Source organism: Protopterus annectens, chromosome 8.part0, assembly GCF_019279795.1.
Source record: "Protopterus annectens isolate FY-2018-M chromosome 8.part0, PAN1.0, whole genome shotgun sequence".
Classification (NCBI taxonomy): Eukaryota; Metazoa; Chordata; order Ceratodontiformes; family Protopteridae; genus Protopterus; species Protopterus annectens.
This window is the reverse complement of record NC_056741.1, coordinates 344,244,035-344,269,969: the sequence shown is the minus strand read 5'-3', so window position 1 is coordinate 344,269,969 and position 25,935 is coordinate 344,244,035. Positions and strand designations below refer to the sequence as shown.

At 37.0% G+C, this 25,935-nt stretch overlaps 1 protein-coding gene across 4 annotated transcripts in view; it reads left to right on the top strand.

Annotated features, from left to right (window-relative positions):
- Positions 1–25,935, top strand: part of LOC122808798 (rap1 GTPase-activating protein 1-like) — a 1,319,062-nt gene that overhangs the window by 950,209 nt on the left and 342,918 nt on the right. For all 4 annotated transcript variants that reach the window (XM_044079845.1, XM_044079848.1, XM_044079846.1 and 1 more), the window contains exon 14: positions 19,897–20,052. In XM_044079845.1, coding sequence (XP_043935780.1) covers positions 19,897–20,052 — 156 coding nt within the window. The remainder of the gene's footprint in view (positions 1–19,896; positions 20,053–25,935) is intronic.

Genomic DNA, 25,935 nt, shown 5'->3' with positions numbered 1-25,935 from the left:
GTGAAGCACAAATCTTCTGGAATTCTTGAAATACCACCCAGTACAATGTCTTTGTTATATCTCCAATGAACCATACCAAGGGAGGGATGAACATGGATTGTCCTTGGACCTCTGGAGCCAGACAGTGAAACATACTGATCTACAAATGAGAAAGTGTATCTGCTGAGCTGTTGAAATTCATTTGAATGTGCTTACCTTTAGAAGAACAATTCATTCTTAAATTGAGCAAGATTAAAACTCTCAAATTAACTCTGAAATTGATTTTGATGACTTTTTGCTAAGGATCATAAACATGGCCTGGATATCTGATTGAAAAATAAGTTCATGGGTTCATAGGAGGTTACTAGGATAATGGCCCTAGAGTGTTTACAAGTCTAGCCATATAATAACCTGAACACTCTTACTACCATAGCTAGATGGCCATTGTTAGAAGACCAATTATGTGATTAGCACTGACTGCTCCTGTTCATGAGGGACATAGGTGCCATCCTCAGGGTGAATTTATGGTCACCCATCCAGTTGTCAAAGTTATGCTTGAATAGGGTCATTGAGGACCTCTGCTTCACATGGAGTGGGAGCTTATTCCTGAGAAGTGGCAATCACTGGGAGATATATCTGTCTCTCCTGCATGTTCTGTTAATACCATAGACTAGTTTGAGATCCCTGGAGTGGGTTATTCTTGTTCCATTTGATGTGCAGCATTTTTATTAGGTCAGAGTCCAAGACTGCTCTGTAGGTCAGGCACGGGTCACCTCTCAGTAACCTGTATAATACAGAGTACAGTTTACTCAATACCCTGATAAGTGTCAAGTACAGCATAACTATAACCTCCCTGGTCATGGATCCAGTGCCCTTATTTATAAGATGTACAATTTAGTATGCCTTTCTTACCACTACAGACACATGGTGATTGAAGTTTAGATTGCTATCAACCTGTGGGTCCAAGTCTCGAACCACTGAGTTTGAGCTTAGAGGGGTGCTATCTATATCATAATTAGGAGGAGCTACTTCTTTGCCAAAGGGGATAATGAGGCATTTTTTGCATTATGTTTTAGTTAGTGAGTTTGGCACCAGTCATCTGCCTATGTCAGCCCTTTCTGTAATATGTTAACATCACTGGGAGACTCTATGATTGCACCCAGTTTACAGTCATTTGCAAACTTGGTAAGCCGCAGGCTATCTACCTTTGCCTGGACTTCAGAGAAATAGATTCCAAACAGTAGAGAACCCAGCACAGATCCTGATGATACCCCACTGTGACTGGTCTACTGGTGGAGGTGGACTTCCCAACTTTGACAGTGTGCATTCTGTCTGTGATCCACTTTCCTACCCATCTAGTAATGTATGGCTTAATCCCCATCTGAGAGAGTTTCTCTATGATGTCTGAATGGGGGACTGTGTCAGAGCCCTTGGCTAAATCATGATAAGTGGTATCTACTGTTTTGCCCTCATCCAGGGCTTTGGTGACATTCTCAAATAAGTCCACTAGGTTTAATAAGAAAGCTCTACCCTTGATCTTAAAAATGGCAAACAAGTCTGCCCACACTACCAGTGCTACCCAGATGGGCATCATCTCCAGAAACATGATATCTTTCTTACTTTCCTGTGTCAAACAGGCTGACTAAGGCTCTGAAAACCGTATACCTTGACAAAAGGCCCCAGTACTCCAGCAGTGTCAGTATATAATTTCAGGGACTGGGAAAATAACCACCTCTCCTGACAAAGGGAAACTCTATTAAAGTTTGACATTAACTAATGCCCCCAAGAAGGAAAGACAAGTGATGTGTCATCCTATACATACACCCCAGCCCTTTTTCTTGGGTAGTAGACCCAATGGAGCTATTCTAAATGAAGTGAACTGGGGCCTCCAAAAAAGGTATAAAATCTGTCCATCTAAAACTTTTATTAGAAATTCCCTTTAGAGCTTATTCTTTTCCTATAATGGATTTCAAATTCTTACACATAGAATGGGAAGGGGAAACAGATAATTTAAGTGAAAAAAAAACAAATGTAAAGCCTCTACAAGTTCTTCCTTAGCTGATTCATTTGTGTAGCTCTAAAGTAATATGGAAAGTAAGTCCACCTTAATATGGGAATGGAAAGTACGTTCACTTTAATATAGGAATGGGCTTAGTTAACTATGCTGATGGTCTCTTAGTAAAAGGACCCCACAACCACCACATGACAAGTGACTAGTTTGCAGTAGCTGATCAGAATTATCAGCTGGGAATGATCCTTCAACCCTAGTATTCCATAGAGGCCCAGGATGACTTTCTTTGGACCAGCATTTTTTAATTGGATATCCCTTCCCACAAGCTGAACAAATGTGGTTTAACAACATACCCTCCAGGTAAAATGATCCCTATTAAAATCCCAACATAGTTTAGGTTTAGTCTCAACATCAACTAAACCAGGGAGAGAAGGAGGCCTTGGTTTGTTCACTGTCACACATGTTCAGATGTCTATATGGCACTAATCTCACCATAAGGCCTTATTAACTGCTCATAATTTTTGAAATGTCTCATAATGGAACCAAACCAACACACCTCTTCCAAAATGGTAGGCTTCTCTGATAGTAAGATAGTATGTTAACAGCAAGAGGGCTTCCTGGTACTCTCTATAGAATGATAGCCATAAAGTATACAAAACCTACTTACCAGTTGTTCCAGTTGGGAACATGTGTGTGACCAGCCTGCCTCCATCCTAAAGCTGATAAGTCAGACACTAAATCTTTTATACCAACTATAACTGCTTCCAATACCCTTTGAATACAGTCTGGGTCCAGCAAATCAAAAAGATCCACAATCTCACCCATCAGGATCTTACCTTTAACAGACTGTGCTATGTAGACAGTGATGGCTGGGGTATGGAAAGATGCAGGAAACTGGGCATGGGAGGGTGTCAGTACCTCAGATGGCCCAATAGCTTAAGTAGGTGGCATTAAAGAAACCTTTTGCAATGCTTCCTGTATAGGTTTAGCTGTAGAGAAACTCTGACAGAGCTTATAACTAGGAAATGAACCTGGCATCTTTACACACTCTACTCTGTGCTGGAAGGGGAATAAACTCCTTTCTATTAACAAGTGAAACATCTTTGCTCTTCTACCCTCTGAAAAGGCCTCTAAAAACCTTCAAAATATATTAATCATCAAACTGACCTGACCAAATACACCCTCCACAACCTCATCATTGCTTTGTTGTTGCTGTCCCCATTGCAGCGCCTCATGAAGGGCTGGAAAGGAATCAAACACTCCCTCAACAGCCTTGCGCATCTTCCACCTCAGTATCTTACATGTACTGCCACCATCTGCTAAAATGGCTTCAAACCCTGGCCCCTTTTCAAATCACCTTTTAGACATTGAAGATGAAGCATCTACATTGGACTTTTGCCTTCCTTTTGCTCCCTCCTCAAAATATTTCACCCTTGATGCAGTGTGGTCCCAACGAACCCTCATTTTCTCAGCTGATGCCATCTCCTCAGAGAGGTAAAATGATTATATATTGGTAGAGTAATGTTTAACAATTATAGGCAAACAGACCCGCTAACTGAAAAATTAATTACTGAATTGGCACAAAGCATTGTATATTATAAAGCATCTAAGACAGATAAATGATAACTTTTTTAATATTGAGATCTAGACAGACCCCAGAAGAAATATATAACCCCAAAGTCACTGCACCCCTGCTCTTATTTTATTCTTGTTTTGGAAAAAAAAAAAGGCAAGCTAACAAAAGGGGGAGCACCAGCAACATTGAAATTACCATCTCTGTTTTTTTTTCTTTTATTTGTTTTTTTTTTTTTTTTATTCCAGAAGCTGGAGACTGGTACTCACAGGGAGAGAGGATAAAACACTAAGTTGGGATGTTAGTAAACACCTAATAATATACCCCTCAACAACACCTCATTATGATGAACATTCCCCATTTTGAGTTTTAAAAAGTTCATGTTCTTTACAGTTCCACATTGAAAAAGGTCTGTCACGCATTCAGTGTTAATAATTTTTTGAATGGTATTCATAGTAAATAATTCTGAATCATATTAATTCATCAAATGCAGTGCTGGATCATAGTCAAATAGGGCCCTAGGCAAGGTAATAGATAAGAGCCCCCGCCCATAGTAGCCCCCTCTCCCCCGAGCTATTCCAGTGTACTATTATTTGACTGTTTCTCCACAGTTACTGTAAACACTGTTCAAACCTGTTTGTGTGCATACTATGTTCCTCTACATTGATTAGAGATATTTAAAACTTTTATTTCAAATTTTATAGCACAAACACTGATAGCCATTTGCTAAACAAAACAGTATATTCTCACAATGAAAACAGAACTAGCATGAAGAGTAAGCTTCTCTGCCCTTGAAATTGACATTTTTGAACAGTGTTGAAACCCACATTCAAAAATGCATCTGGCCAGTGGTGCATTAAGTTTACCTTTAGGCTGTTTTCAAACCCTAGGCCCCTTGCACTCATTTTTGGACCATGCATACATGCATGTGTTTTTTGATGAGCCATCAGATTACATTACACTATATTCCTTGTATAATACAGTACCACTCATTATAATATGTTTTAAAATAGTAGTTTTGAACATTTTTCCAGTAAACAATGAAACAAAACTTATGAACCAATAATCACAAAGCTACCCATTACAGAACATTTCAACCAAAAATGGCCACTCAAACTTCTGTCATTATCAGTCAGTATATACAAAATTTCTGCAGAAGTAAAAGTCATTTGAATAATTTCACATTAAGGAACTGTACAAGTAATGAAGGAGTTACTGCTGGCAAACAACTTTACATTTCAGTGTTTCATGTACAAATTCAGTGCCTGCTGCTCTTGAAGAATAAGCTGTCCATATTACATTTAACAAAAAAATGGTAAGTTGGTAATATTGCAATAGGGAATGACTGTCAAACCAGCAATTGGTTCATAGTTACTAGTCATCTCATCCAAAGGATAGTATATTCAGGAGGGCAGCATCCCCAATCCCCCGTTAAAGGTGGTACTGCAATAGCAGCACTCTTCTTCAAGATGTGGGGGTGTTGCACTACATGATGTGGGTGTAGAGCCCCCATCCTTGTACACCAAAGACAAGTATGCTACCTGTTGTGCTATTAACAGTGCATTCAAAGCTTATAGTACAAACACTAACAGCCATTTGCTAAACAAAATAGTTATACTTGAAAACAGACAGCATGAGCAACAGTAAACTTTTCTTACCTTAAAACCCAACATTCCTTGAAAGTGCGCAGAAACTCAACATTCCTTGAAAGTGCGCAGAAACTCAACAGTCCTTGGAAATGCACAGAAATACAGCACTTTTTGAAAATGCAGTAAAACTCAACAGTCCTTGAAATGCAAACTTTAGAATCATACATTTACACGTATAATTTTCTCTATTAAAAGTCTTTACAATAAGCATACAGAAATGAAGGAAATCAAACCTGGCAGCTTGAAATGACACATTAACTGGCAGTAAAATTATTTCTCTTGTAAGTTTTCTGTGATATAAAAAAAATTACTAAAAACATTGAACTGTCAGATTTAGAATTTACAAATCACTTGGCTTACAGCCAACATATTAAACTCTACATTAAAACCAAACTGACATATAATGTTTCTCTACAGTGAGTGAATGTGAGAACCTGTAAAAAAATAAATAAATAAATAATAAACACGAAAAGATATGTTTATTTTATGTCTTTGTTTATCCTTTGGTGACTAGGTTAGTCTTATTAGGCTGGTAGCCTCTTTTCATGGGAGAGCAAGGTGGTATTTATACTTCTAGGACAAATTTGACTAGGTTATGGGTGAACTTGTCCTACTTTTTCAGTCGCATTGCTGGAGGGCCAGACACCAGAAGGAAGTAGTACACAGGAGAGAAGGAAGCAGAGTGCTTTCATTCATGGCATTGGTTCCAGTGAAGATCATAGCATTATTTACATGAAGGATGGCAAGGATTTACCTGCTGTGTCTGAAAAGGAAGCTGATATGGATATAAGTTGAGGGTGTAATAGAGTGCTGCACATTCATATTATAGAATTGCAACAAGGATACTTGGGAAAGGATGTTTTAAAAAATATGTTGGAAGTGACAGAACCTGCTGATGAAAATGCAGTTGCCCGATCAGACATCTGTATCTGGTGCATCTAGGAGCTGGGGACTGTTGGATGATGATGGTGTGCAGAGTAGGTTCTAGAGAATGGCATAGAGAGTGAAGCTTTTGCATTAAACCATGATCTAATTAAAGAAAATGGGACAAAAGGGACATTATGTAAAACTGTGAGTAGTTGGGTCTATGTTATATAAGCGAACGCACTAAATTGCGAACGCTATATAATCGACCCACTAACACCAAAAAAAGAAAATGTCGAACAAACAGATCAGCAATTTTTTCCCAGGAAAAAAAATCGCTGATCCATTAAAAAAAACAAACTCACGCAAAATAAACTAGGGGGCTTCGCCCACCCCACCCCCCTACTTAAATATACCAACTCCAAGATCGCACCACAGTGGAGGAAATGACAAAGTCCCGAAAATGGCCCAGTGATTTTTTTCCCTAGGAAAAAAATAGCTGTTTCGTGCTTTCGAGATTTTGCCATTTCAGGCAAGTAGGTTCGATTAAGCAGTGTTTGCAATTTAGTGCATTTGCTGACTTAATAGGGACCCGAGTAGTTATGCTGCAATTAAGTCAAAGGGGTAGAAAATAAAAATGAACAGGTTTTTCAGAAGCAGAGACCTATAATAAGAATGGAAACAAGAGATGGGGACTGTTTGGACAGATGTTTTGTGTTAGACAAAATTGTCAGTATGTTGAGGTTTACCCCTGAGGACATTAGAGTTTTCAATCGTATTGATAATGAATCTTTCCATGAAGTGACTTTTGAAACATTTAACAAAGCTGTAAAGTTTGTTATGCAGTTTGAAAAAAAAATATTTTGTTCATCATGGAATGATTATGTTAAGGGTTATGCCAGAATGTTTACAAGGAAATTAAAATGTTTTCTTTTTTATTTCTCCAAATCTTTTGGGTTTCTGATACTATGATGGGAATGGACCCCATTCCTAAGTCAAAGTACAAATAAATTTCATGAAATTAGTATTGTTTCAGTCTTTGATGTCAACCAAAAGTGCTTTTCGCAGCACCCGCAACGTGCCCAGTAATGACGCCTTCTGCAATTCGTATGGGGTTACATAGATTGGTAACATACCTAAATACAATTGTAGATTCTTTTTTATAAGACCCATTGCTCCTACTACTATTGGAACTGTCTGGGTATCTTTCTTCCACATTGTTCTTGTTTCTGCCTGCAGATCCTGATATTTTATGACTTTGTGTCTCTCTGTACGCAGGACACTGTAGTCACTGGTTACAGTGATTTCAATGATCAATGCTACTTTTGTCTTATTTTCTTGGACCACTATATCCGATTTTCTACCATCTATCTTTTGAACTGTTGGCAATTGGTGATACCATGTGATATAAACTTCATCATTTTCTATGATGCTTTGTGGCTCATGTTTCCAGTGTTTTTCAGCCACTTCAGTACCATAATGCTTGCACAATCCCCAGTGCAACAGTGTTGCTACATTATTATGTCTTTCAATATACAGTCCTTCTGCCATTAGTATGTCACAACCAGCAACAAGACGTGCAACTGTTTCCAATTTGGTTTTACAAAACCTACATTTGTCTGTTTCTCCCACATGTTCAATCGACTTTGTAAACTAGTGTGTACGTAGCCCACTATCTTGGGCTGCCAGTATTAACCTTTCATCTCCTGGTTTGAATTTGCCTCTCCTTAACCATTCCTGCTCAACAAGAGGTTCTTCCAGAAGTTTTCTGTACTTGCAACTATATTTATGTTTTTCCACAATTCTTGCCTTCTCATCTGGTCCTTTATCTTATATTCTTTCTTTTGATTTTGGCACATTCAGTTGCTGCCTGATTTTTATCTCCTTCTGAATTGATTTCCATTCCTACTTGACGCTGATATTCTTCTGCTTAATTAAGGAGAGAAGTCATCTTAGATTTATTCTCCTCATGTTTCAAAACTTTCACTACATTTGGGTCTTGTGAGGTCAGCAGATATGTGTGGAGCCCCACAACTGCAGATCTATACATCTAATCAATTCCAAGGAGGCCCATCCCTCCTTCAGAATGGGGAATATATACTCTTTGTATACACTGAGTTTTATAAATCATTTGGTGAGCATGAAGCATCCTTCTTGTTTTCCTATCTAATCTACCCAATTTGGGGCCAGTCAGTCACTCCAAAACTGTAAGTTAGGACAGGAAGAGCAAATTGGTTTATAGCTTGGATTTTGTTCCTAGATGTCAGTACTGTTTCCAAGATTAATTTAAGTCTTCTGAAGTATTCCTTACAAAGTTTTATTCACATTTGTTCAAGTCTTATTGTTGATCCTTCATCAAATCCCAAATATGTATACACTCCTTCTTGCCCAAGTTCTTTTATATCACATTCTTGTCCCAAATTGATGTTTTCCTGGTGTTGCAGTTTTCCTGCTTTAAAGGTTGCCAAATGACATTCTTATATCATCTGAAAAAGTTTTGACAACTTGCAGTTGTGCTTTCCGTTCCTCATCTGTTGAACTATACAGTTTCAAATCATTGACAAAGAGAAGATGAGAAGTCTTTACACTTTGTTGTTTTCTAGGAGTCAAATTATAGCCATGGCCTGAACTGTTAAGTCGACATCTTAATGGATTAAGGGCAAGGCAGAATAGCAGCAGTGAAAGAGAGTCACCCTGGAATATTCCCCTCTGAATTTTTATCCCTGGAATAATAATTTGTCCTTTATCATGGCTTAATTGCAAAGTGGTCTGCCACTGATTCATGATCACTGTTATGTAGTTGATCAGCGTAAGATGTATCTTATACAGTTTTAAGCACTCTTTTATCCATGAATGTGAGATAATATCAAATGCTTTTCTGTAGTCAATCCATGCCATACTTAGATTCTTATCCTTTTTACAGTTCTCCACTATGCATTTATTTAACAACAAATTATCCTTTGTTTCATATGACTTTCTTTTATTGTCCTTTTTTGTACTGACATAATTGAGTTTTCTTCTAAATGACTATAAACTCTGTCGGCATCAATTCCCATGTATAGTTTATACATCATCAGAAGGCAAGTTATTGGTCTATAATTTTTAGGGAAGGTTGCAGGTTCACTCTTAAGCAGGAGCATTGTTTTTCCTGTTGTTAACCTGGTTGGTGTCTGTTTGGGGTGCACATATAAATAGTTCTTACTCATGGCTAAATCTTTGTGCAAAGATGTTAATACTTTCAGCCAAAAGTTAGGTACTGCATCTGTGCCTGGGGTTTTCCAATTAGATGCTTTTCTTAACTCTGTTTCGAGCTCTCTGGTTGTTACTTCATCCCATTTCATATCCTGTACATTTAAACCTCTTATTCTTTCAACTTCTTCTATCCGTTTAGCATCTTTGTTATGTTTCGCAGGATCTTCATAGATACTTCTCCAAAATGTATCTATTTCTTTTTTGGGGGGGCAGTCTTTCAATTCCTTTTACCTTATTTCTCAATTCTCTATAAAACTTTTTTGGGTCATCAATAAATTGCTTATTTTGTACTTTTCCTTTATATTTATCTTTGTATCTTCTAAGTTTTTCCGCCTGTGCTGAAATTTTTAGTTGATTTGTGATAGTACATGATAGATCCTGGTCTTTTCCAATACTGCGCATTGCTTTCATCACATCTATCTTTCTTAATATTTTTGTTGATCTGTTCCCTCTTCTATGGTCTTCTAACAGTGACACTTCTTGTCTTAACTGCTTTATAGTTTTCTCTGTTCGATGCTTCCAAGATTGTATTCAATTTCTCCCCTTCCTTTCCCTTACTACCCTGTGTTATTGTGGTAGAATTTTATCAGTTATTAATTTAGCTGCACAGTAATATATCCTGTTTAGTTTTGTTATATCGCATGGATCTCTATGATCAGTCCTAATTACTCTGTTCATTTGTTTTATCAGACTTCTGACTTTTGGGTTTTATTAACCTTCTGCAGGCTATTTTTTCATTGATCTTTATATACAGTATCTGTCTATGTCTATTAAATCAAGCAACTCTTTTCTTGGCTCATTTTCTTCCAACCTGAGAGCACATCCCTTGTTTTCCAATTCCTGTGGGCATTCTATAGAAGATTCTATAGCATCTTCCTGTGGCACATTCTCTTCAATTTCATCCTGTGCCATCCGTTGCTCTATCATATGGAAACTCACTGGCCTATCACTCCTTAACATTGACTGCATCAGATTTTCCAGTTTCCTGTTCCTTCCCTTGCTGTCTAGCTTCAAGTGAACATTTATACTGGTTTCCTGTGGAAGGCTTCAAATTATCTTCATATGGCACCTGACCAATTGCTTCCTGTTCCACTGGTTTCCCCTTAATTTGGATATCCATTACTCTATCCTGTTTTGGTGCTTTATGAATTTGATTTTCTACACTAAATCCTTCACTTTGCAGATACTCCATAACCTCAGTTTGTATTTCTTTAACTTCTCCATTACTGATCTCCTTTTCTACTTTTCCTCTTTGTCTTCTTATTTTTTGTATTGTAAAATTTGCCATGTCTGGATTCCTTTGCCTGCATTTCTCTTCAAATATCTTTGGTGCTGCTCATTTTGTATTGGTTAGTTTGCTTTCTCCTTTGCATAAATATTACACCATATTAAATCTCTTTTTCTTCCCCATGTCCATATTTCTTCTTCAGATGTTTCCTGATCTTCCTGTTTTTCCCTATTTTGGGGACTCACCCCATCCTGCTGTGATATAACCTGTGTCAGACCTTCTACACCAAATCCTTCACTTCACAGGTACTCCATAACTTCAACTTCTATTTTTTAACTTCTACTTTACTAATCTTCTTTTCTACATTCAATCTTTGTAATATTATTTTTTTATTGTGAAATTTTCCATAAATGGATTGAGGTTTCTTGATCTGTATACTGTTTTTCACAAATCTGTTGGATTAATGAACACACATTTTCATTTGAAGCTTCTGGCAGTTTTTCTTGTGGAAGTATTTTACTTTCCCCTAATTTCTCTCTTAATCATTTTGTATATCTTATGTCTGGAAATTCTGGGCCTTTTGCATAATAGTAAATACATAATTTATTTCTTATCCTCAATAGTCCACATTATCGTCTTTATGGCTCTTCCTTTACCTTTCAGTTTTTGTGATTTTTGTGGACTGCTACTTCCTTCTACAATGGGGGGGGGGTCATCCTCCCCCTGAGCCTGGCCTGACTCCATTGTAGTAACGTTTCCATATTTTGAGGATTCTACACTGTTATCTTTTCCAGTCCTGGCACCAGTGTGCCTACCAGGACTGTGCACTTTTTTATCCTGGGTCTTGTGCACCCAGCTATCTTTTTTAGTTTGTGACCTACTTCTGTCCATGATATATGTTATATAAATACAGTCTATATATCAGTGTCACCTTCGTGAGATTTTGTGAAAACAGGGTCCACCTCATGAAGGTACTCACCAAGACTTGAGGATGAATTCAATTTCAGCACTATTACTCTCCTTTGCTTGCTGACTTTCATCTCTTCATTCTGACCACATTCAATTTCAGCAATACTACTCTCCTTTGCTTGATGACTTTTCATCTCTCCATTCAGACCCAATGGCAATATAGGACTGCAGATGTTGAAGAAAATAAAACAAGATTGTTTTTGAAGAAAAATATAAAGCTGCATATGGTGTTTAAAAAGTGTTGATGTTTTATATGAAAATATTCAAAAATGACCCTGTTTTCAATGTGGGGAGATGGGCCATGCCGGTAATGCTTGTGAAGTTTATTGCAGGAATTGTGGGGGTAAAGACCATTTTTGATTGTAATATGATAGTGGGAGAATAGAAAGAAGATGAAGCACAAAGACAAAATAAGAATATTTCTGAAAGTGAGAAAGAAGGGAGTGTGATAATCTTGAATGAGAAAAGAGAAAATGTAGTTGATAAAAAAGCTGTGGAAGAAAGGGGCAAAGATAGTGTTAATGTGGAAAATAGATTAAAAATTTTAAGGGATGATGAACAAGAAAAAGGGAACTATAGGAAATAAGCTTTAGAAAAGTCAAATAAAATTGTTAAAATAATGCTGCAAAAAGAAAGGGATAATGCTAAAACTGTATTTCTGGATGTGAATATTTTAAGCCATTTCTTGAATAGCTGTGAAGGTAAAGAAAAATGGGATGAAATTAAGAGTTGTTATTCAGTTAGACCCTGAATGATGTGTTATATGGAATTAAGGGGTGGAAGAAAGGTATGGAGAGTGGTTGTGCTGTATGCTTCTACCAGGATTAGAGAAATTTTATTTTTGGTGAAACTGTAAAGTTTATGATGCCTACTTTGGATATCATTATTATTATAATTGTAACTTAAAGAAAAAGCTGGGTAAAATAAATAATAATGTACAGGAATGTTTAAGAATAATGAAATGGAGTTTATTAAGTCTGGGAAAATAAACACAATATAAAAGGTAGTATTAAATACGATTTTTTCTCTGAAAGTTTGTATGAAGTAAGTGTGACACTTTTGATTTGCCATTTACTGCTCATTGTGCAATCTTTTCTGAATTTTCTAATTTAGAATGATATGTAAAAGAGGGGAATGGCAACAAAAGGTTGTTTAATGAGGTAAGTAAGGAGATCTTGATCAAGGAAGGTATCTGTTTGAGATGTTGGGACTCGCTAGAACAAGTCATGAAATACAGAGACTGAATGGCTGAAAGATCGGACTTACATGTGCTAAGTCTAGGATGCCATTTCTTGGAATATAACCTTTTATCTGGGGTATGGTGATCTTTGAGTTGCTATATATAAGTTGCGTGGGGGCATGCCTCCCACAGGGAGATGCAGGGGGGCTTTCCCCCTTCAAAAGAACTTTTATGGAGAGGAATGATCTTCGAGATTTGATTTTCTCCTTTGTTTTCAGTCTTTTCCTTTTTTTTTTTGGCATGTCAGCACTCGGCATTTTGAGTGTTGACATTTCAAAAGGAACCCTTTAAGGAAGTAATGGATAAATTGTTGGAAGAGCATATCACAATGTTTCCACCTTATGACAATATAACTGGTGTAGGTGGTATATAAAGAACAATATAAGAAAGAATATATAAAGATAGAAATGTCGGGCGAATAAAAAGAAAAAAATATAAACATTTAGTTGATGAGTGTAATGACTGTGTTTACCGAGACAGGTGTAAGAAAAAGAAAGGGAAAATGAGACATATCAAGAAAACTTAAAAATGTTAGTACTGTGATTTATAAACAAAAGTATACGTTGCAAAGAAAAAGTGAGGAGGTTTCACCTTTTTAGGAAAAAAAGTTAAGCATGATGAAAGTAAACAGGATTCAGTTAAAATGAATATGGAGTGGAATTATAAGTGTGGTAGAGAGCTTTGTACAGTATTTATAAAGTAAAAGGGGACTGAAAGGAAAGAGTTTGTGAAATGTTAAGAGGGTGGAACAAATGGATAAAAAAGAGTTGTGTAAAGATATTACTTTACTGGAGTATAATGATGCTTAAAAGATGGGTGCTGCTAGGTCAGATGGGACAGGATATGAATATTATAAGGAGACGTATGGACAAAAAAGGTGCATATTGTTAGAATCATGAATGATTGGTTGGAGAATGGAGTTAGAGTCAAAATAATTTGTGAGGTAATAATGAAGTTTATTTACAACAAGGAGGACAGGGAGAAGATTGTTAACATGACGTAATACAGATTATAAAAATATTTATGAGAATAAATCTAAGGAGGATGGGAAAAATAGCTAATAATATTGGACAGGGAATTCTTGGGGTAGAATATAGACATGTTAAATATTTATTATTAATTGTAGTTAATGATATTAATGAAGGGGGAGACAGGAGAATTACTAAATGTGTGCGGTAGAAAAAGCATATAATATTATAAATCATGATAAAATGTTCAACATATTGGAGACATATGAGATAGGGAAAAAGTAACTGATGTGATTAAATATCTATAAAATATTTTTGTTTGTGAAAGTAAAAGGAAATGGATGGTTCAGTTAGGAAATCAATGTAGAGAGAGGTGTTAAGCAGGGATGTCCTCTGAGTGGTATTTTGTTCACCATTGTGATGAATGCTATCTTAGTTGTTTCAAGAAAAGTTAAGGAAGATATATTGAAAATGTATAAATAGAAATTCTTATTTTATGTCTTATGCAGATGTTTTAATAATAATAATTCCAAAAGGGAAAGGGTAAATAAGGGAATGCATTACTGAAATTGACAGTTTTGGAAGAAATTTGTATTAAATATGAGTAAGAAGAAGTACAAGGGTTGGTTTTGGTGAAACTGTTAAGAAAAGTGGAATATATTTTTCTAAAGTAAGATTTAAGTTGCTAGGCATAGAATTTGGAAGACGTGGCATAATAAAGAAGTAATGAGAAAATTTGTTATTAGAAATTAGGAATGTTATGAACATACGGAAAACTTTTTCTTTATCATTTAACAAAAATATTTATTTGATGCATTCTTATTGTTTGGGACATTGGATTATGTAGTTTATTTATTCATTTATTTATTCATTTGTTTACTGGGAAAGTCTGACTAGGCAGTATCCATTTTCAGTGGATGTCCTTGGAGAAAAGCTCCACAGAGAAAAATGCATGCAATAATAGTTTATTGACAAAATTGTAAAAATTATAGAAATTATATCATGAACATAAGATATTTACAAATCACATCAGGTAAAGCTTCACATAGAACAATATACTCAAAAGAGATAACTGATGTGGTAATACAAGTCATAGGCAGTTTGTTGACAGTAAAAATATATTTTTTTAGTAATAGGAACAACACTGACTGTCATTTATCTATGTATCGTACCTCTCAACTGTACAGAATTTCGCAGAATGTGCAGATTTTTGCCTCATATTTTTGGTCTGTTTATCATAAATTGTGGTTTTCTGGCAAATTAATGGCAAATCATTAAATAATGAAGTTAGAAAGAAATGATAGACACTTGGGTTTCAGACTTCCTACCCTTTAGAAAATTCATGTTAATGCAAAACCTGTAGTTCTATCAACTTTCTAAGCTTGTAAGAGCGATATTTAAAAATTGTCCCTATTTTGGGGCCTTTGTCCCAGTTTTATTTATGGCTTTGTCCATATTTCTTACTCTAAGAAGTTGAGAGGTATGCTATGCATAGATGGTAGATGAGTAGTACATGAAAAAGACAGTGTTGATCAAGGTTGGAACAGCTTAGGGAGAGAAGTACATTATATTTTAGGACAGAGGGTGTTCAGGTGGCTAGGAAGAGGTAGATTAATTACAGATGGAAATATGATTGTGTAGTGGGAGATAGCTAATCTATAAAAGCTTTAGTAGCTGTTACTTTAAAGGAGAAGGAAAAGGGTTTGGGGGGTTATTTTGTTCATTGTAGAGTTATTTTTGCATTACTTTGATGTTCTAGACTCAATCCAATTAAGACCAGGTTTTGTATTGTAAATACAAAGATAGTATAAAGCAAAAAAGAGAAGCTCACTGGCAATTAACTGCATGGGAATAATGTAGGAAATAGTCAACTGTCTCCAAAACTCCCAGCAGAAATGCAGCAGAGCTGTAGAAACAGTCTACATGCTTTCCTTTCAGTATATCATAAAATGCCAATAGCAAATAATACCTGAGGCAGGACAAAATTAGCAGCAGTCCAAGTTGTAAATATCACAGACCAGTAATCAAAGAATAAAATTGTATATCGTTATACATAAGCATATGTCATATCCCCTTACAAGGTGATCAGAACTTCAGATGGATGAAATGCTGGAACCTCAGATAGATGAAATGCTGTTTAGAGGAAACTCTACTCACTGTCAAATAACATCAAAAGAGTAGGCATTGTGGCTGACTCTTTGAGTAACTGTATGCCAAATTTCACCATCTGAGCACATTAAGTAACTCTAGATAACTATCAGAGGTCATTATCTGTTGCTGACTGGTCACTGATCCTGCATTTAAGCACTCTTGAGAATGTTCTGTTGCCCTCTAATTTGGCATTCTTTGGCAATACTGATACACTTGCTCCAACAAATACTCCCGGGGTCCTACAGACAAAAGCATTAATAAAGAAATATGACAGTACTTTGAAGCAACATTAAACCCTAATCCAATGGACCCTGACAAACAGTGCAGAGTATTATAAGTTCATAGGTTGGTACTAGGCTATCGGCCCTAGGGCCTGTACAAGTCTAGCCATAACAATTCCCTGGATATTTCTTCCCACAATATTTACTTCCCTGGACCCCTGTCAAGCAGGGTGAATGACATGATCCCCGAGGTGAATTTCCTATCTCCCATCCAGTCATCAAGGTTCCTTTTGAAGAGGGCCAAGGAGGCACTCTGCTTAACAAGTATGGGCAGTCTATTCCAGAGTATGGGGAGTCTCTGGGTCAGGAACCTATCCCCCCAGCATGTTTTGTTCATTGTGATAACAAGGTTTAGATCCCTGGAGCATGTGGCTCTGAGGGATAGGGATTCTTTAAGTGGAGTATGTCCAACAGCTCAGGCTTTGACATGGCCTTTTATGTTAAGCAGAGATAGCCTCTGAGTAGACAATATGCCACAGAGTATAGCTGGAGTTTTTTTAGATGGTCAGCATATGGCATCTGCTTTAGGCATGTGATTCTTTTAGTGAGGTATTTCTGTGGCCTTTCCAGCTGTTGCAGATGTCTTGTGAGGTACATAGTAAATGGGGCATTATACTCTATAATGGGCCTAATGATGGATGAGTACAGTGGGACAATGATCTCCTTTTTTCTGGATGAAAATCCCTTAGTGATGAGGTGTGCCACATAGAAGGATTTCCTGACTGTTGTGGCAATGTGGTTATCGAAGGTGAGACCACTGTCCACCTGTGTCCCTAAGTCTCTCATCACACTTTCGGTATTTAGTGTACTGCCACCTATGTGGTAATTCATAGGTACATGTTTTTTCCCAAAGGGGATAACTATACATTTCTTGGCATTAAGCTTGAGCCCATGGGTCTGTCACTAAGAATCTGTTTCTGTAAGGCCCTTTTGTTTAATATCCACATCATTTGGGGATTCAATAATGGCTCCCAGTGTGCAGTCATCGGCGAACTTTGTTAGCCAGAGTCCGTTAGTGCTGGCCTGTACTTCAGAGAAATATATGTCAAACAAGAGCAGTCCCAGGACTGAACCCTGAGGTACTCCACTTGTCACTTGTCTGGAGCTGGATTTGGAGTCGGCTACTTTTACAGTCTGGGTTCTGTCAGTAAGCCAGTTGGTACCCTTTTACAGATTGTAAGCAGATGATTAGGAATTTCAAAAGGCACTTCTTTCAAAATTTGTAAATAAGTGAAACTTCATCTAAGCAGTGGTGGAACAAGATTGGCAAAATTAACCTGAATAGTATCAAAAATAAAAAAAATCTCTTCCCAAACAGTTTCCTTCAAGAGATTGCAGAAACCTTAATCAGTACTTTCCACATATTCCTCTCTATAATGTTGGTCACCATCAGAAGTGTATCTGGCTCAACTATTGCCCTGTGCTGACACCACACCCCAGTGCCCTACTCCCCCAACTATTCAAAGAGCAGCAAAAAGGAAGAAAGAAAAAAGCACTTCACTTTAATAAGTTGCAATGTAGTGATCCGTTTATTACAGTTAGATGCATGGCCCCAGCCCTTCCATTGCAGTGCAAACAAGCAAAAGTACTTTACTGTAATGATGAAAAAAACTTTACTGTAATCAGCTGATCTCTACAGTCAGCTCCATGCACCCAGCTCTTCCTAAAAAAATGTCCATTCTTTCTCCTAGCACTAATGTAGCAAACAGTTACTATAGTTTATACTCCACCTTCACAGAGTGCTACAGTGCTCAGATTTTAGTTTAAAAGAAGAGATTTTCTTTTTTACTTTTAAACTGTAGCAAACTGCTTGCTACACTGTAGCAAGCAGCTGCTACAGTTTAGACTACACACAGAGTGTTACAGTGCTCAGGTATCACCAGCAGAAGTGTAGCTAGGGCAGTGTAAAAGTGGTAACTGCCGTGGCTACAAAATGTTGTGGGGAAGAATCAGCCAATCTAGTTGTCTCTTTAATGAAATACCAGCTTTTAAAAGCTGGTATTACATTTGCAGTCAAACCTGAGCACTGTAGCACTCAAAATGTGTGGAAGGAGGGTTAGTGGCAGGGTACAAAAATGTAATCTAAATGGCTGGGGCAGAGGTCAAGGGAGTTTGTGCCAGTAGAAGAAATGGCTTTTTTTTTGCTCTTTAATGGAGGAGCTGGGGATGGGGTAAATCTAATTGTAATAAGCCAATTGCCGTTTTCTACATCGTAGTTTGTATCTTATTACAGTAAAGTGCTTTTCTTTTCTTTTTGTTTTTTTAATTGTTCTTCAGTAGAAAAGCGAGGGGACATAGATTTAACTGCAATAAGCTCATGGCTGCAATGTATTGATTGACTTATTACAGTAAAGTGTTTTTTTAATACTGTAAAGTGTTTTTTTTTCCTCTTCAGTGGAAGAGCTGGGGAAGGGGCATGAATCTAACTGTAATAAGCCATTCACTTCCAATCACTACAATGTAGTGACTCGCTAATTACAGTGAAGTCCTCTTGTTTTTTTGTTTTTTTTTGTTTTTCTTTTCTGTGCTTCACATGAAGTGCTGAAGAGGTAGGGCACTGGTTCATGGCACCAGCATGGGGTGCTGGTTGAGCCAGCTATGCTTCTATTGACCGGAAATTCAATACTGACTTTGAAAAATTGGTATTGTAAAAAAGAGAGATCCAGATCAGCTGATATTGCCTGCTTCCCAAACCCCCCCCCCAAAAAAAATCACTTTGACTTGGGACAGTTGTCCCTCTCTCTCCAGCCCAGCTACACTACTCCAGTATAGGTATTTTCTAGCTAACAACTGTATTGCACTGTAACCCCTTGCTAAAAGTAGTGCATATTTACCTATTTGAACATATCACAGCAAACAAACTGCTGACACTTATAATGTATACAGGTCAAGTAATGAGGTTAAGGGCACTGTAGTGGTAGTCTCAGACTACTTACATGGTGAAAGGCAAGGTAGCAAATGTCAATTAAGATAGAAATAGATAGAGAGAGAGAGATGATAGGCTGGTAAATTGATGTCGTTTTTTTTTTTTTTTTTGCATTTTATTTTCTGTTAAACAGAGTAGAAAATTGATCCAAGTGGTCCATTTTCATTTTTCAAGTTAAGTCTGGGGTTACAAACCACCAGCACTGACAATGACCATAGTAATTACAAGCTATATATAACACAACCTATGAATGACAAAAGTAATTTTCAGCATGTAAATGACAGCAGAAAGTGGACTTTATTATATTGTGGCAGTTCACGTTTAATTAAATACAAGAGTAGTAGACTTTTACAAAGATTCAAAAAAGACAGATCTGTGAATATATTGTCATCATGTATAGCAGATATACACAGGTATGTGTCATTGACTCCTAAAACCAGTGCATGTAGAAATAAATCAACAACTTTTAGCTCAGCCAAACCATAAGCTAGTTTCACCCAAGGTAATGCACACACATTTGTCTTGGATGCAACTGACCTACAGTTTTGCTGAGGTAAAAGCTGAAATATTTGTTCTACACTTACATGTATTTGATTTAGGAGTCAGTAGGCACCTGTAGAATAATGTTGGAGTAAGATGACACACTGACAAACTGCTTGAAGTTACAATGAGTAAAAGTGGAGAAATAAACATGACTTCTTGTTTTAAAATTTATATAAAAAGGCAAACAAAACGAAACAGAAACTCTTTTGAAATGATCTTCTCCTGAAAACTACTATTTTTGTCTTATTTTATCTCTGTATAGCTACAAAGAAAGCGTCATATTGGGAACGACATTGTAGCCGTGGTCTTTCAAGAAGAGAACACACCATTTGTGCCAGACATGATTGCCTCTAATTTCCTTCATGCCTATGTTGTGGTGCAGCCTGAACAGACCAGCATGGGAGAGACAGTATACAAGGTAAGCTGGCAATCATGCAAGAATGAACAGCAGTCATTTATTTAGTCTGTCTGATACAGTCAGTATCACTCAGTATGTGCCACAACCTGTCAGATCACTGATGGACTCTTCACAGCAGCTTTTATTCCAAACCACATAACCAGTACTTTAACTCTAAAACAACTTATGAAATTGATTAGTACTTTAAAGCTATAACCACCTTTGAAAGCTTGAAAGACAAAACAGTTCTGAGTTACTTAACTTGTCTAACAACACAGTAGTCAGTGCCCAGGGAGGTATAAATCAGTCACTGCAATCTGTATTGAAAGACTTTGACCTTTGCCCACTAGTCTGGCATTCAACCAATGATTAATCGGTAGGTTTGATTCTGGCCAATGTACATAACTATGCAGTTAATTCTTTAGTATTCATATTATAGAATGTAATAAAGTATTGTCCTTTCTCTATATTTTATCTACTCCCATATGTGCTAGAATCTACTGCTGTCATGCAAATTGATGGACATCTTTATAAGCACAGATTACTTTGAGATGAATGTAGGCATAGAAAATGCTGTCCCCGAATCCATGAAGTTAGTTAAGCAGTCAGAAACTTTTGCAATAGCTACATTAAATATAAAGGAAAAACACTTATTAGTACTGTGCTATTAATGTAGCTGGGTTGCTGTTATTATTATTATTATTATTACTATTATTATTATTATTATTATTATATTATTATTATTGATAAATAGTATGTGTCTTGAAATTGTAGACAACAGAACAATCCAGGAAAGAAGAAAATATACTTTTTTATTTGTTATATAGCATTGAGCAGTGTGACTTTAAGACAAACTAATTTGTTTCATGCTTGAAAACTGCAAAAGACATTTATCATTAGACATTTGTCTTTGGATTATTGTTAAAATATTTATACTTTATCACTTTGAAACATTTTCTGAAACGTGGAGAAGTCCTATTTTTTCATAATGTTTCATGCAACATGGCAATAAAAGGCATCTTCTTCTGATACATAACATATATGGGCCTTTTTTGTTACATTTCTGATGACCAGTGGTTTTAAATGAGTTAGCAGATCAATTAATACTATATATGGAAACATGATAGTAGGAATTAAAGATGCTGTGCACTGAGCACCAAAATACTTCTGCAGTTTCACAGTTCAATGCAAATCAGAAGCATAATTCAAAGATAAGACTGGTTAGGAAAATAGTTATGAAACATTTCTGAATTGCAAGTGATATATGTAAAAAGCAAACATACTCAACCCAATTCATGATGCACTACAATTTGTTGCATGCCTACCACCAACCTTAATTATTTTGTCCTTCTGGAAATGGGAGGTACATCTTGATGCTGGTTATTGGCAGGGCATTTTTATTCCCTAGACTTGCTTGCCTTATAATTTCTGTGATCCAGTTTACCATTAATGACAGCATGCTACCCACACACATTACTAGAACAAGGTAGATGCACATGTTCACACAGAAGGCAGTATAGGTGCATTGTGTCAATAGCTAAATAACATAGAACTCCCCAACAAACACACTTAGATTTATGTATTCATACATGAAGACATGTTAGTTTGACCATGAATCATCAAAGAACGATAAATGGTATGTCTTCAGTTATCTGTTAGGTAAGTACAGAGAATTATGGCTATGACCTGTTTATTATCTTTGTAGTATAGTCCTGTATTTTATTCTTTCAGTCTCTGTTTGCCCATTGTGAGAATCTGAGCAAGTTAATTAACCAGATCATGGCTTCCTCTAAAAATAGGTATCAACCCTGCTGGGCAACCTGCTTAACAATGTGTATCTAAAAGAATGAGCGCTAATATGAGTGAGCACTTTTTGAACCTGTTAAGAACAGTGAATGCTCATAAGAGGGAATGTTCTTTTCTGTAGAGTTGTTGATGGCAGCCTTTTGTATGACATTGTGGTGCATGAAGGTCAGGTAATTTGAACTTTAATGGTATAAGTAACTGAACAGGATACACCACGAGAGCACGTTCTTCAAAATACATTTCCTTTATTCCAGACAGTAGCATACACAAGAATGAGCGCTTTCGCGTGCTTCTTGCACGCTTCTTCAGACATCTTATACCATTTTGGCGTTGTTGTTTGCTGCAGGATACTTCAGGAGGTATAGCGGCAATTTGTTTCTGTTTTTGTTGTAATTTGAACTTTAGTATTGTTGTGCAATCTTGAGTTGGTAAATATAATTAACAGGGGTGTGGAGGGTGCCGATGGGTTCCCTTACAAAAAATGACTTTTACTTTTCATAGATTTTAATTATTTTATATTCAAACTAAAATGATCACACTTTTTGTGCTTCTTTTATGAGCAGTCAGTGTTTGATGAGGAAACGCTCATATTTGGCATATATATAGCCAAAAACAAGGGAGATGTTAACTAAAGTATCACTACAGTGCAGAATCAAGTCGAGAAAACCCAAAACAATGGTGACCACCACAGCAAAAATCAAGATTATGTAATAAAATCCTTTATTAAAAGTCCTTCAATAAAAACATGGAGCAGATAAGCACTTTTGGACTTGAACCAAGTCCTTCTTCAGATCTGCCATCTTTTATGCTTGCATCGCATATATATTTTTCTTAGCGAGGCCAATAGGGTGCCTACAAATAGACACACCCATACCTTCACAAATTAAATCATTTTAACTGACACTTCATATATATATATATATATATATATATATATATATATATATATATATATATGGGTATACTGATAATAAATGAATGACAAAATTATCAACATTCACAAGGTTGATCACAAAAGGTCAACTTTGCAAACATCAAGATGCCACTGTGCATGTACTGACATACCTTTCAACTTCTTAGCACAAGAAATCTGGACAAAAGCCCAAAAATAGGGACACTTTTTAAGTCCTGTATATGTAAGCTTAGAAAGTTGCTATATTAAAAAGTTTTGTGTTGCCATGCATTTTCTGAAGGATATGAAGCCTTAAACTCAAATGTCTGTCATTACTTAGTGACACCAATCCTCAATGATTTGCTTGAAAACCACAAATCTTATGTGGAACAAACCAAAAATGTGAGACAAAAGTCTGGCATTCTGAAAAAATATGGACAATTGAGAGGTATGTGCACCAAGCTAAACTCTTGGCACATACAAAACAAAATTTTTAAAATAGCCTAAAGCATCATTTTTTTTTTTTTTTGCAGGGGAGCACCCCCCTCCCCCCACACAAATTATATATATTAATTCTGAAACTGTGCAATGACAAGGCAAGGGCATACTTTCCACTCATGAGAATTTTGCGATATTGTTAACCATCGGTGTGGTCGACTAAATTCTCTCAACTTAACAGATGTCGACCAAAAGGGCATTTGACAATCTAGCCCACTTCACTGAAAGCACATTTGACTGAAAGCACATTTGGTCGAATTCCATTTGGTCGAAAATGGAATAAAGCCCCTACCACACTGCAGTGTGACCCTGGAGTGAGAATATAAAGTAAGGGGGGCTCACCCCCCCACATTGGGGGGTGTAGCCCCCCACATTTTGCAACTAGTTTTTACTGACATTATATGTTTCAATGTATTTTTAATGTACACACAAGTATATAATAGTGAATACACTGCAATTATATGGGGCGCTATGCCCCCCACACCCACCCTAACAGTATATTCTCACTCCAGGATCACACTGCAGTGGGGCAGGAGCTATATTCCATTTTTGACCAAATGGAATTCGACCAAATGGGTTTTCAGTGAAATGCATTTTCGGTGAAGTGGGCTACCTGAAATCATTTTCGACCAAATGTAATTCGACCAAAAGCAGTAGACCCATATATATATATATATATATATATATATGTGTGTGTGTGTGTGTGTGTGTGTGTGTGTGTGTGTGTGTGTGTGTGAGTGTGTGTGTGTGTGTGTGTGTGTATATGTGCACACACATATATACAATACATATATATATATATATATATATATATATATATTATATATATAGGTTCATAGGTAGGTACTAGGCTATTGGCCCTAGGGCCTATACAAGCCTAGCCAAAAAGGTGCCCTGGCTTTTGCCACCCAAGAAAATTATTTTCCTGTGCCACTGTCAAGCAGAACCACAGAAATGATCCCTGGGGTGAATTTCCTATTACCCATCCAATCATCAAGATTTTTCTTGAAGAGTGCTAATGAGGAGCTCTGTTTGACATAGATAGGTAGTCTGTTCCAGAGTATGGGAAGTCTCTCAGACAGGAATCTATCCCTTCAGCATGTTCTGTTTATTGTGGTGACAAGGTTTAGGTCCCTAGAGCGAGTAGCTTGGAGGGACTGGGATTTCTTTAAGTGGAACATGTCCAACAGCTCTGGGTTTGACATAGTTTTGTATGTTAGGCAGAGATTGCCTCTGAGTAGGCGATATGCGACGGAGTAAAGCTGGAGTTTTTTGAGACGATCTGCGTAGGGCATCTGTTTGAGGCCAGTAATCCTCTTTGTGAGGTATTTTTGTGGCCTTTCCAGTTGTTGTAGATGTCTTGTGAGGTACATACCAAAAGGGGCATTGTACTTTATAATGGGTCTAATGAGTGATGAGTAGAGGGGAACAATGACCTTTTTTTCTGGATGAGAAACCTTTTGTGATGAGGTGTGCCTCGTAGAAGGATTTCCTGACCACTGTGGCAATGTGATTATCAAAGGAGAGACTACTGTCCACCTGTGTCCCAAGGTCTCTTATCACACTTTCAGCATTAAGTAGACTACCGCCTATGTGGTAGTTCATGGGTACAGAGTTTTTACCAAAGGGGATGACAATGCACTTTTTGGCATTGAGCTTGAGACCATGGCTTTGACACCAGGCATCTGTCTCAGTGAGGCCCTGTTGTAGGATGTCTACATCATTAGGAGTTTCGATTATGGCTCCTAGTTTGTATTCATCTGTGAATTTAGTTAGCCAAAGACCTTCTGTGTTAGCCTGTACTTCAGAGAAGTTGATACCAAACAGGAGAGGTACTCCACTTGTCACTGGTCTAAAGTCTGATTTGGAGTCTGCTACTTTCACAGTGTGGGCTCTGTCAGTAAGCCAGTTGGCAACCCATCTTGTGACATAGGGATTTATACCTAGTTTAGTGAGTTTATCTATAATTCCAGAGTGGGGGATGGTGTTGAATGCCTTGGCGAGATCTAGATAGGCTGTGTGAACCACCTTACCCTCATCTATGGCCTTGGTGACTACTTCAAGAAGTCTATCAGATTTTAGGAGACATGATCTGCCTTTTACAAACCCAAATGTGTGGGGTCCAGAGTTTGGAGATCTCCAATGTCTTTGTTTATGAGTTCCATGATGATACGTTCCATGGCCTTGCAGACCAGTCTCGTCAGGCTAATGGGGCGGTAGTTCCCGGGGTCTGTTGTGCCCCCCCCCCTTTGTGGAGTGGGATAACTGTCACGGTGCGCCATTCAATGGGCACAAAGCCTGAGGTGAGGCTATAATTGAACATGGTACTTAGGTGGGGTGCCAGTTCATTCTGTAGTTCATGTAGAAGGCAGCCTGGGATGTTGTCAGGTCCCATGGATGCTGTGTTCTTGGCTTTGGATATATATATATATATATATATATATATATATATATATATATATATATATATATATATATATATATATATATATATATATACATACACATATACATAAATGTATAGATATTCCTATATGGTTGCACGTCAAAAGAGCAAATGCTTTTATAAGTATGAACATATTCTTTTGTGTCTTCCTTTCCTCTTCTGAGCATTTGATATTTGATGAGAAATATATAGGTATATAAAACTGAGTACTACAGAATACATAAAAAACACCTTAAGATGCTGTAAACACGTAACACTGTCA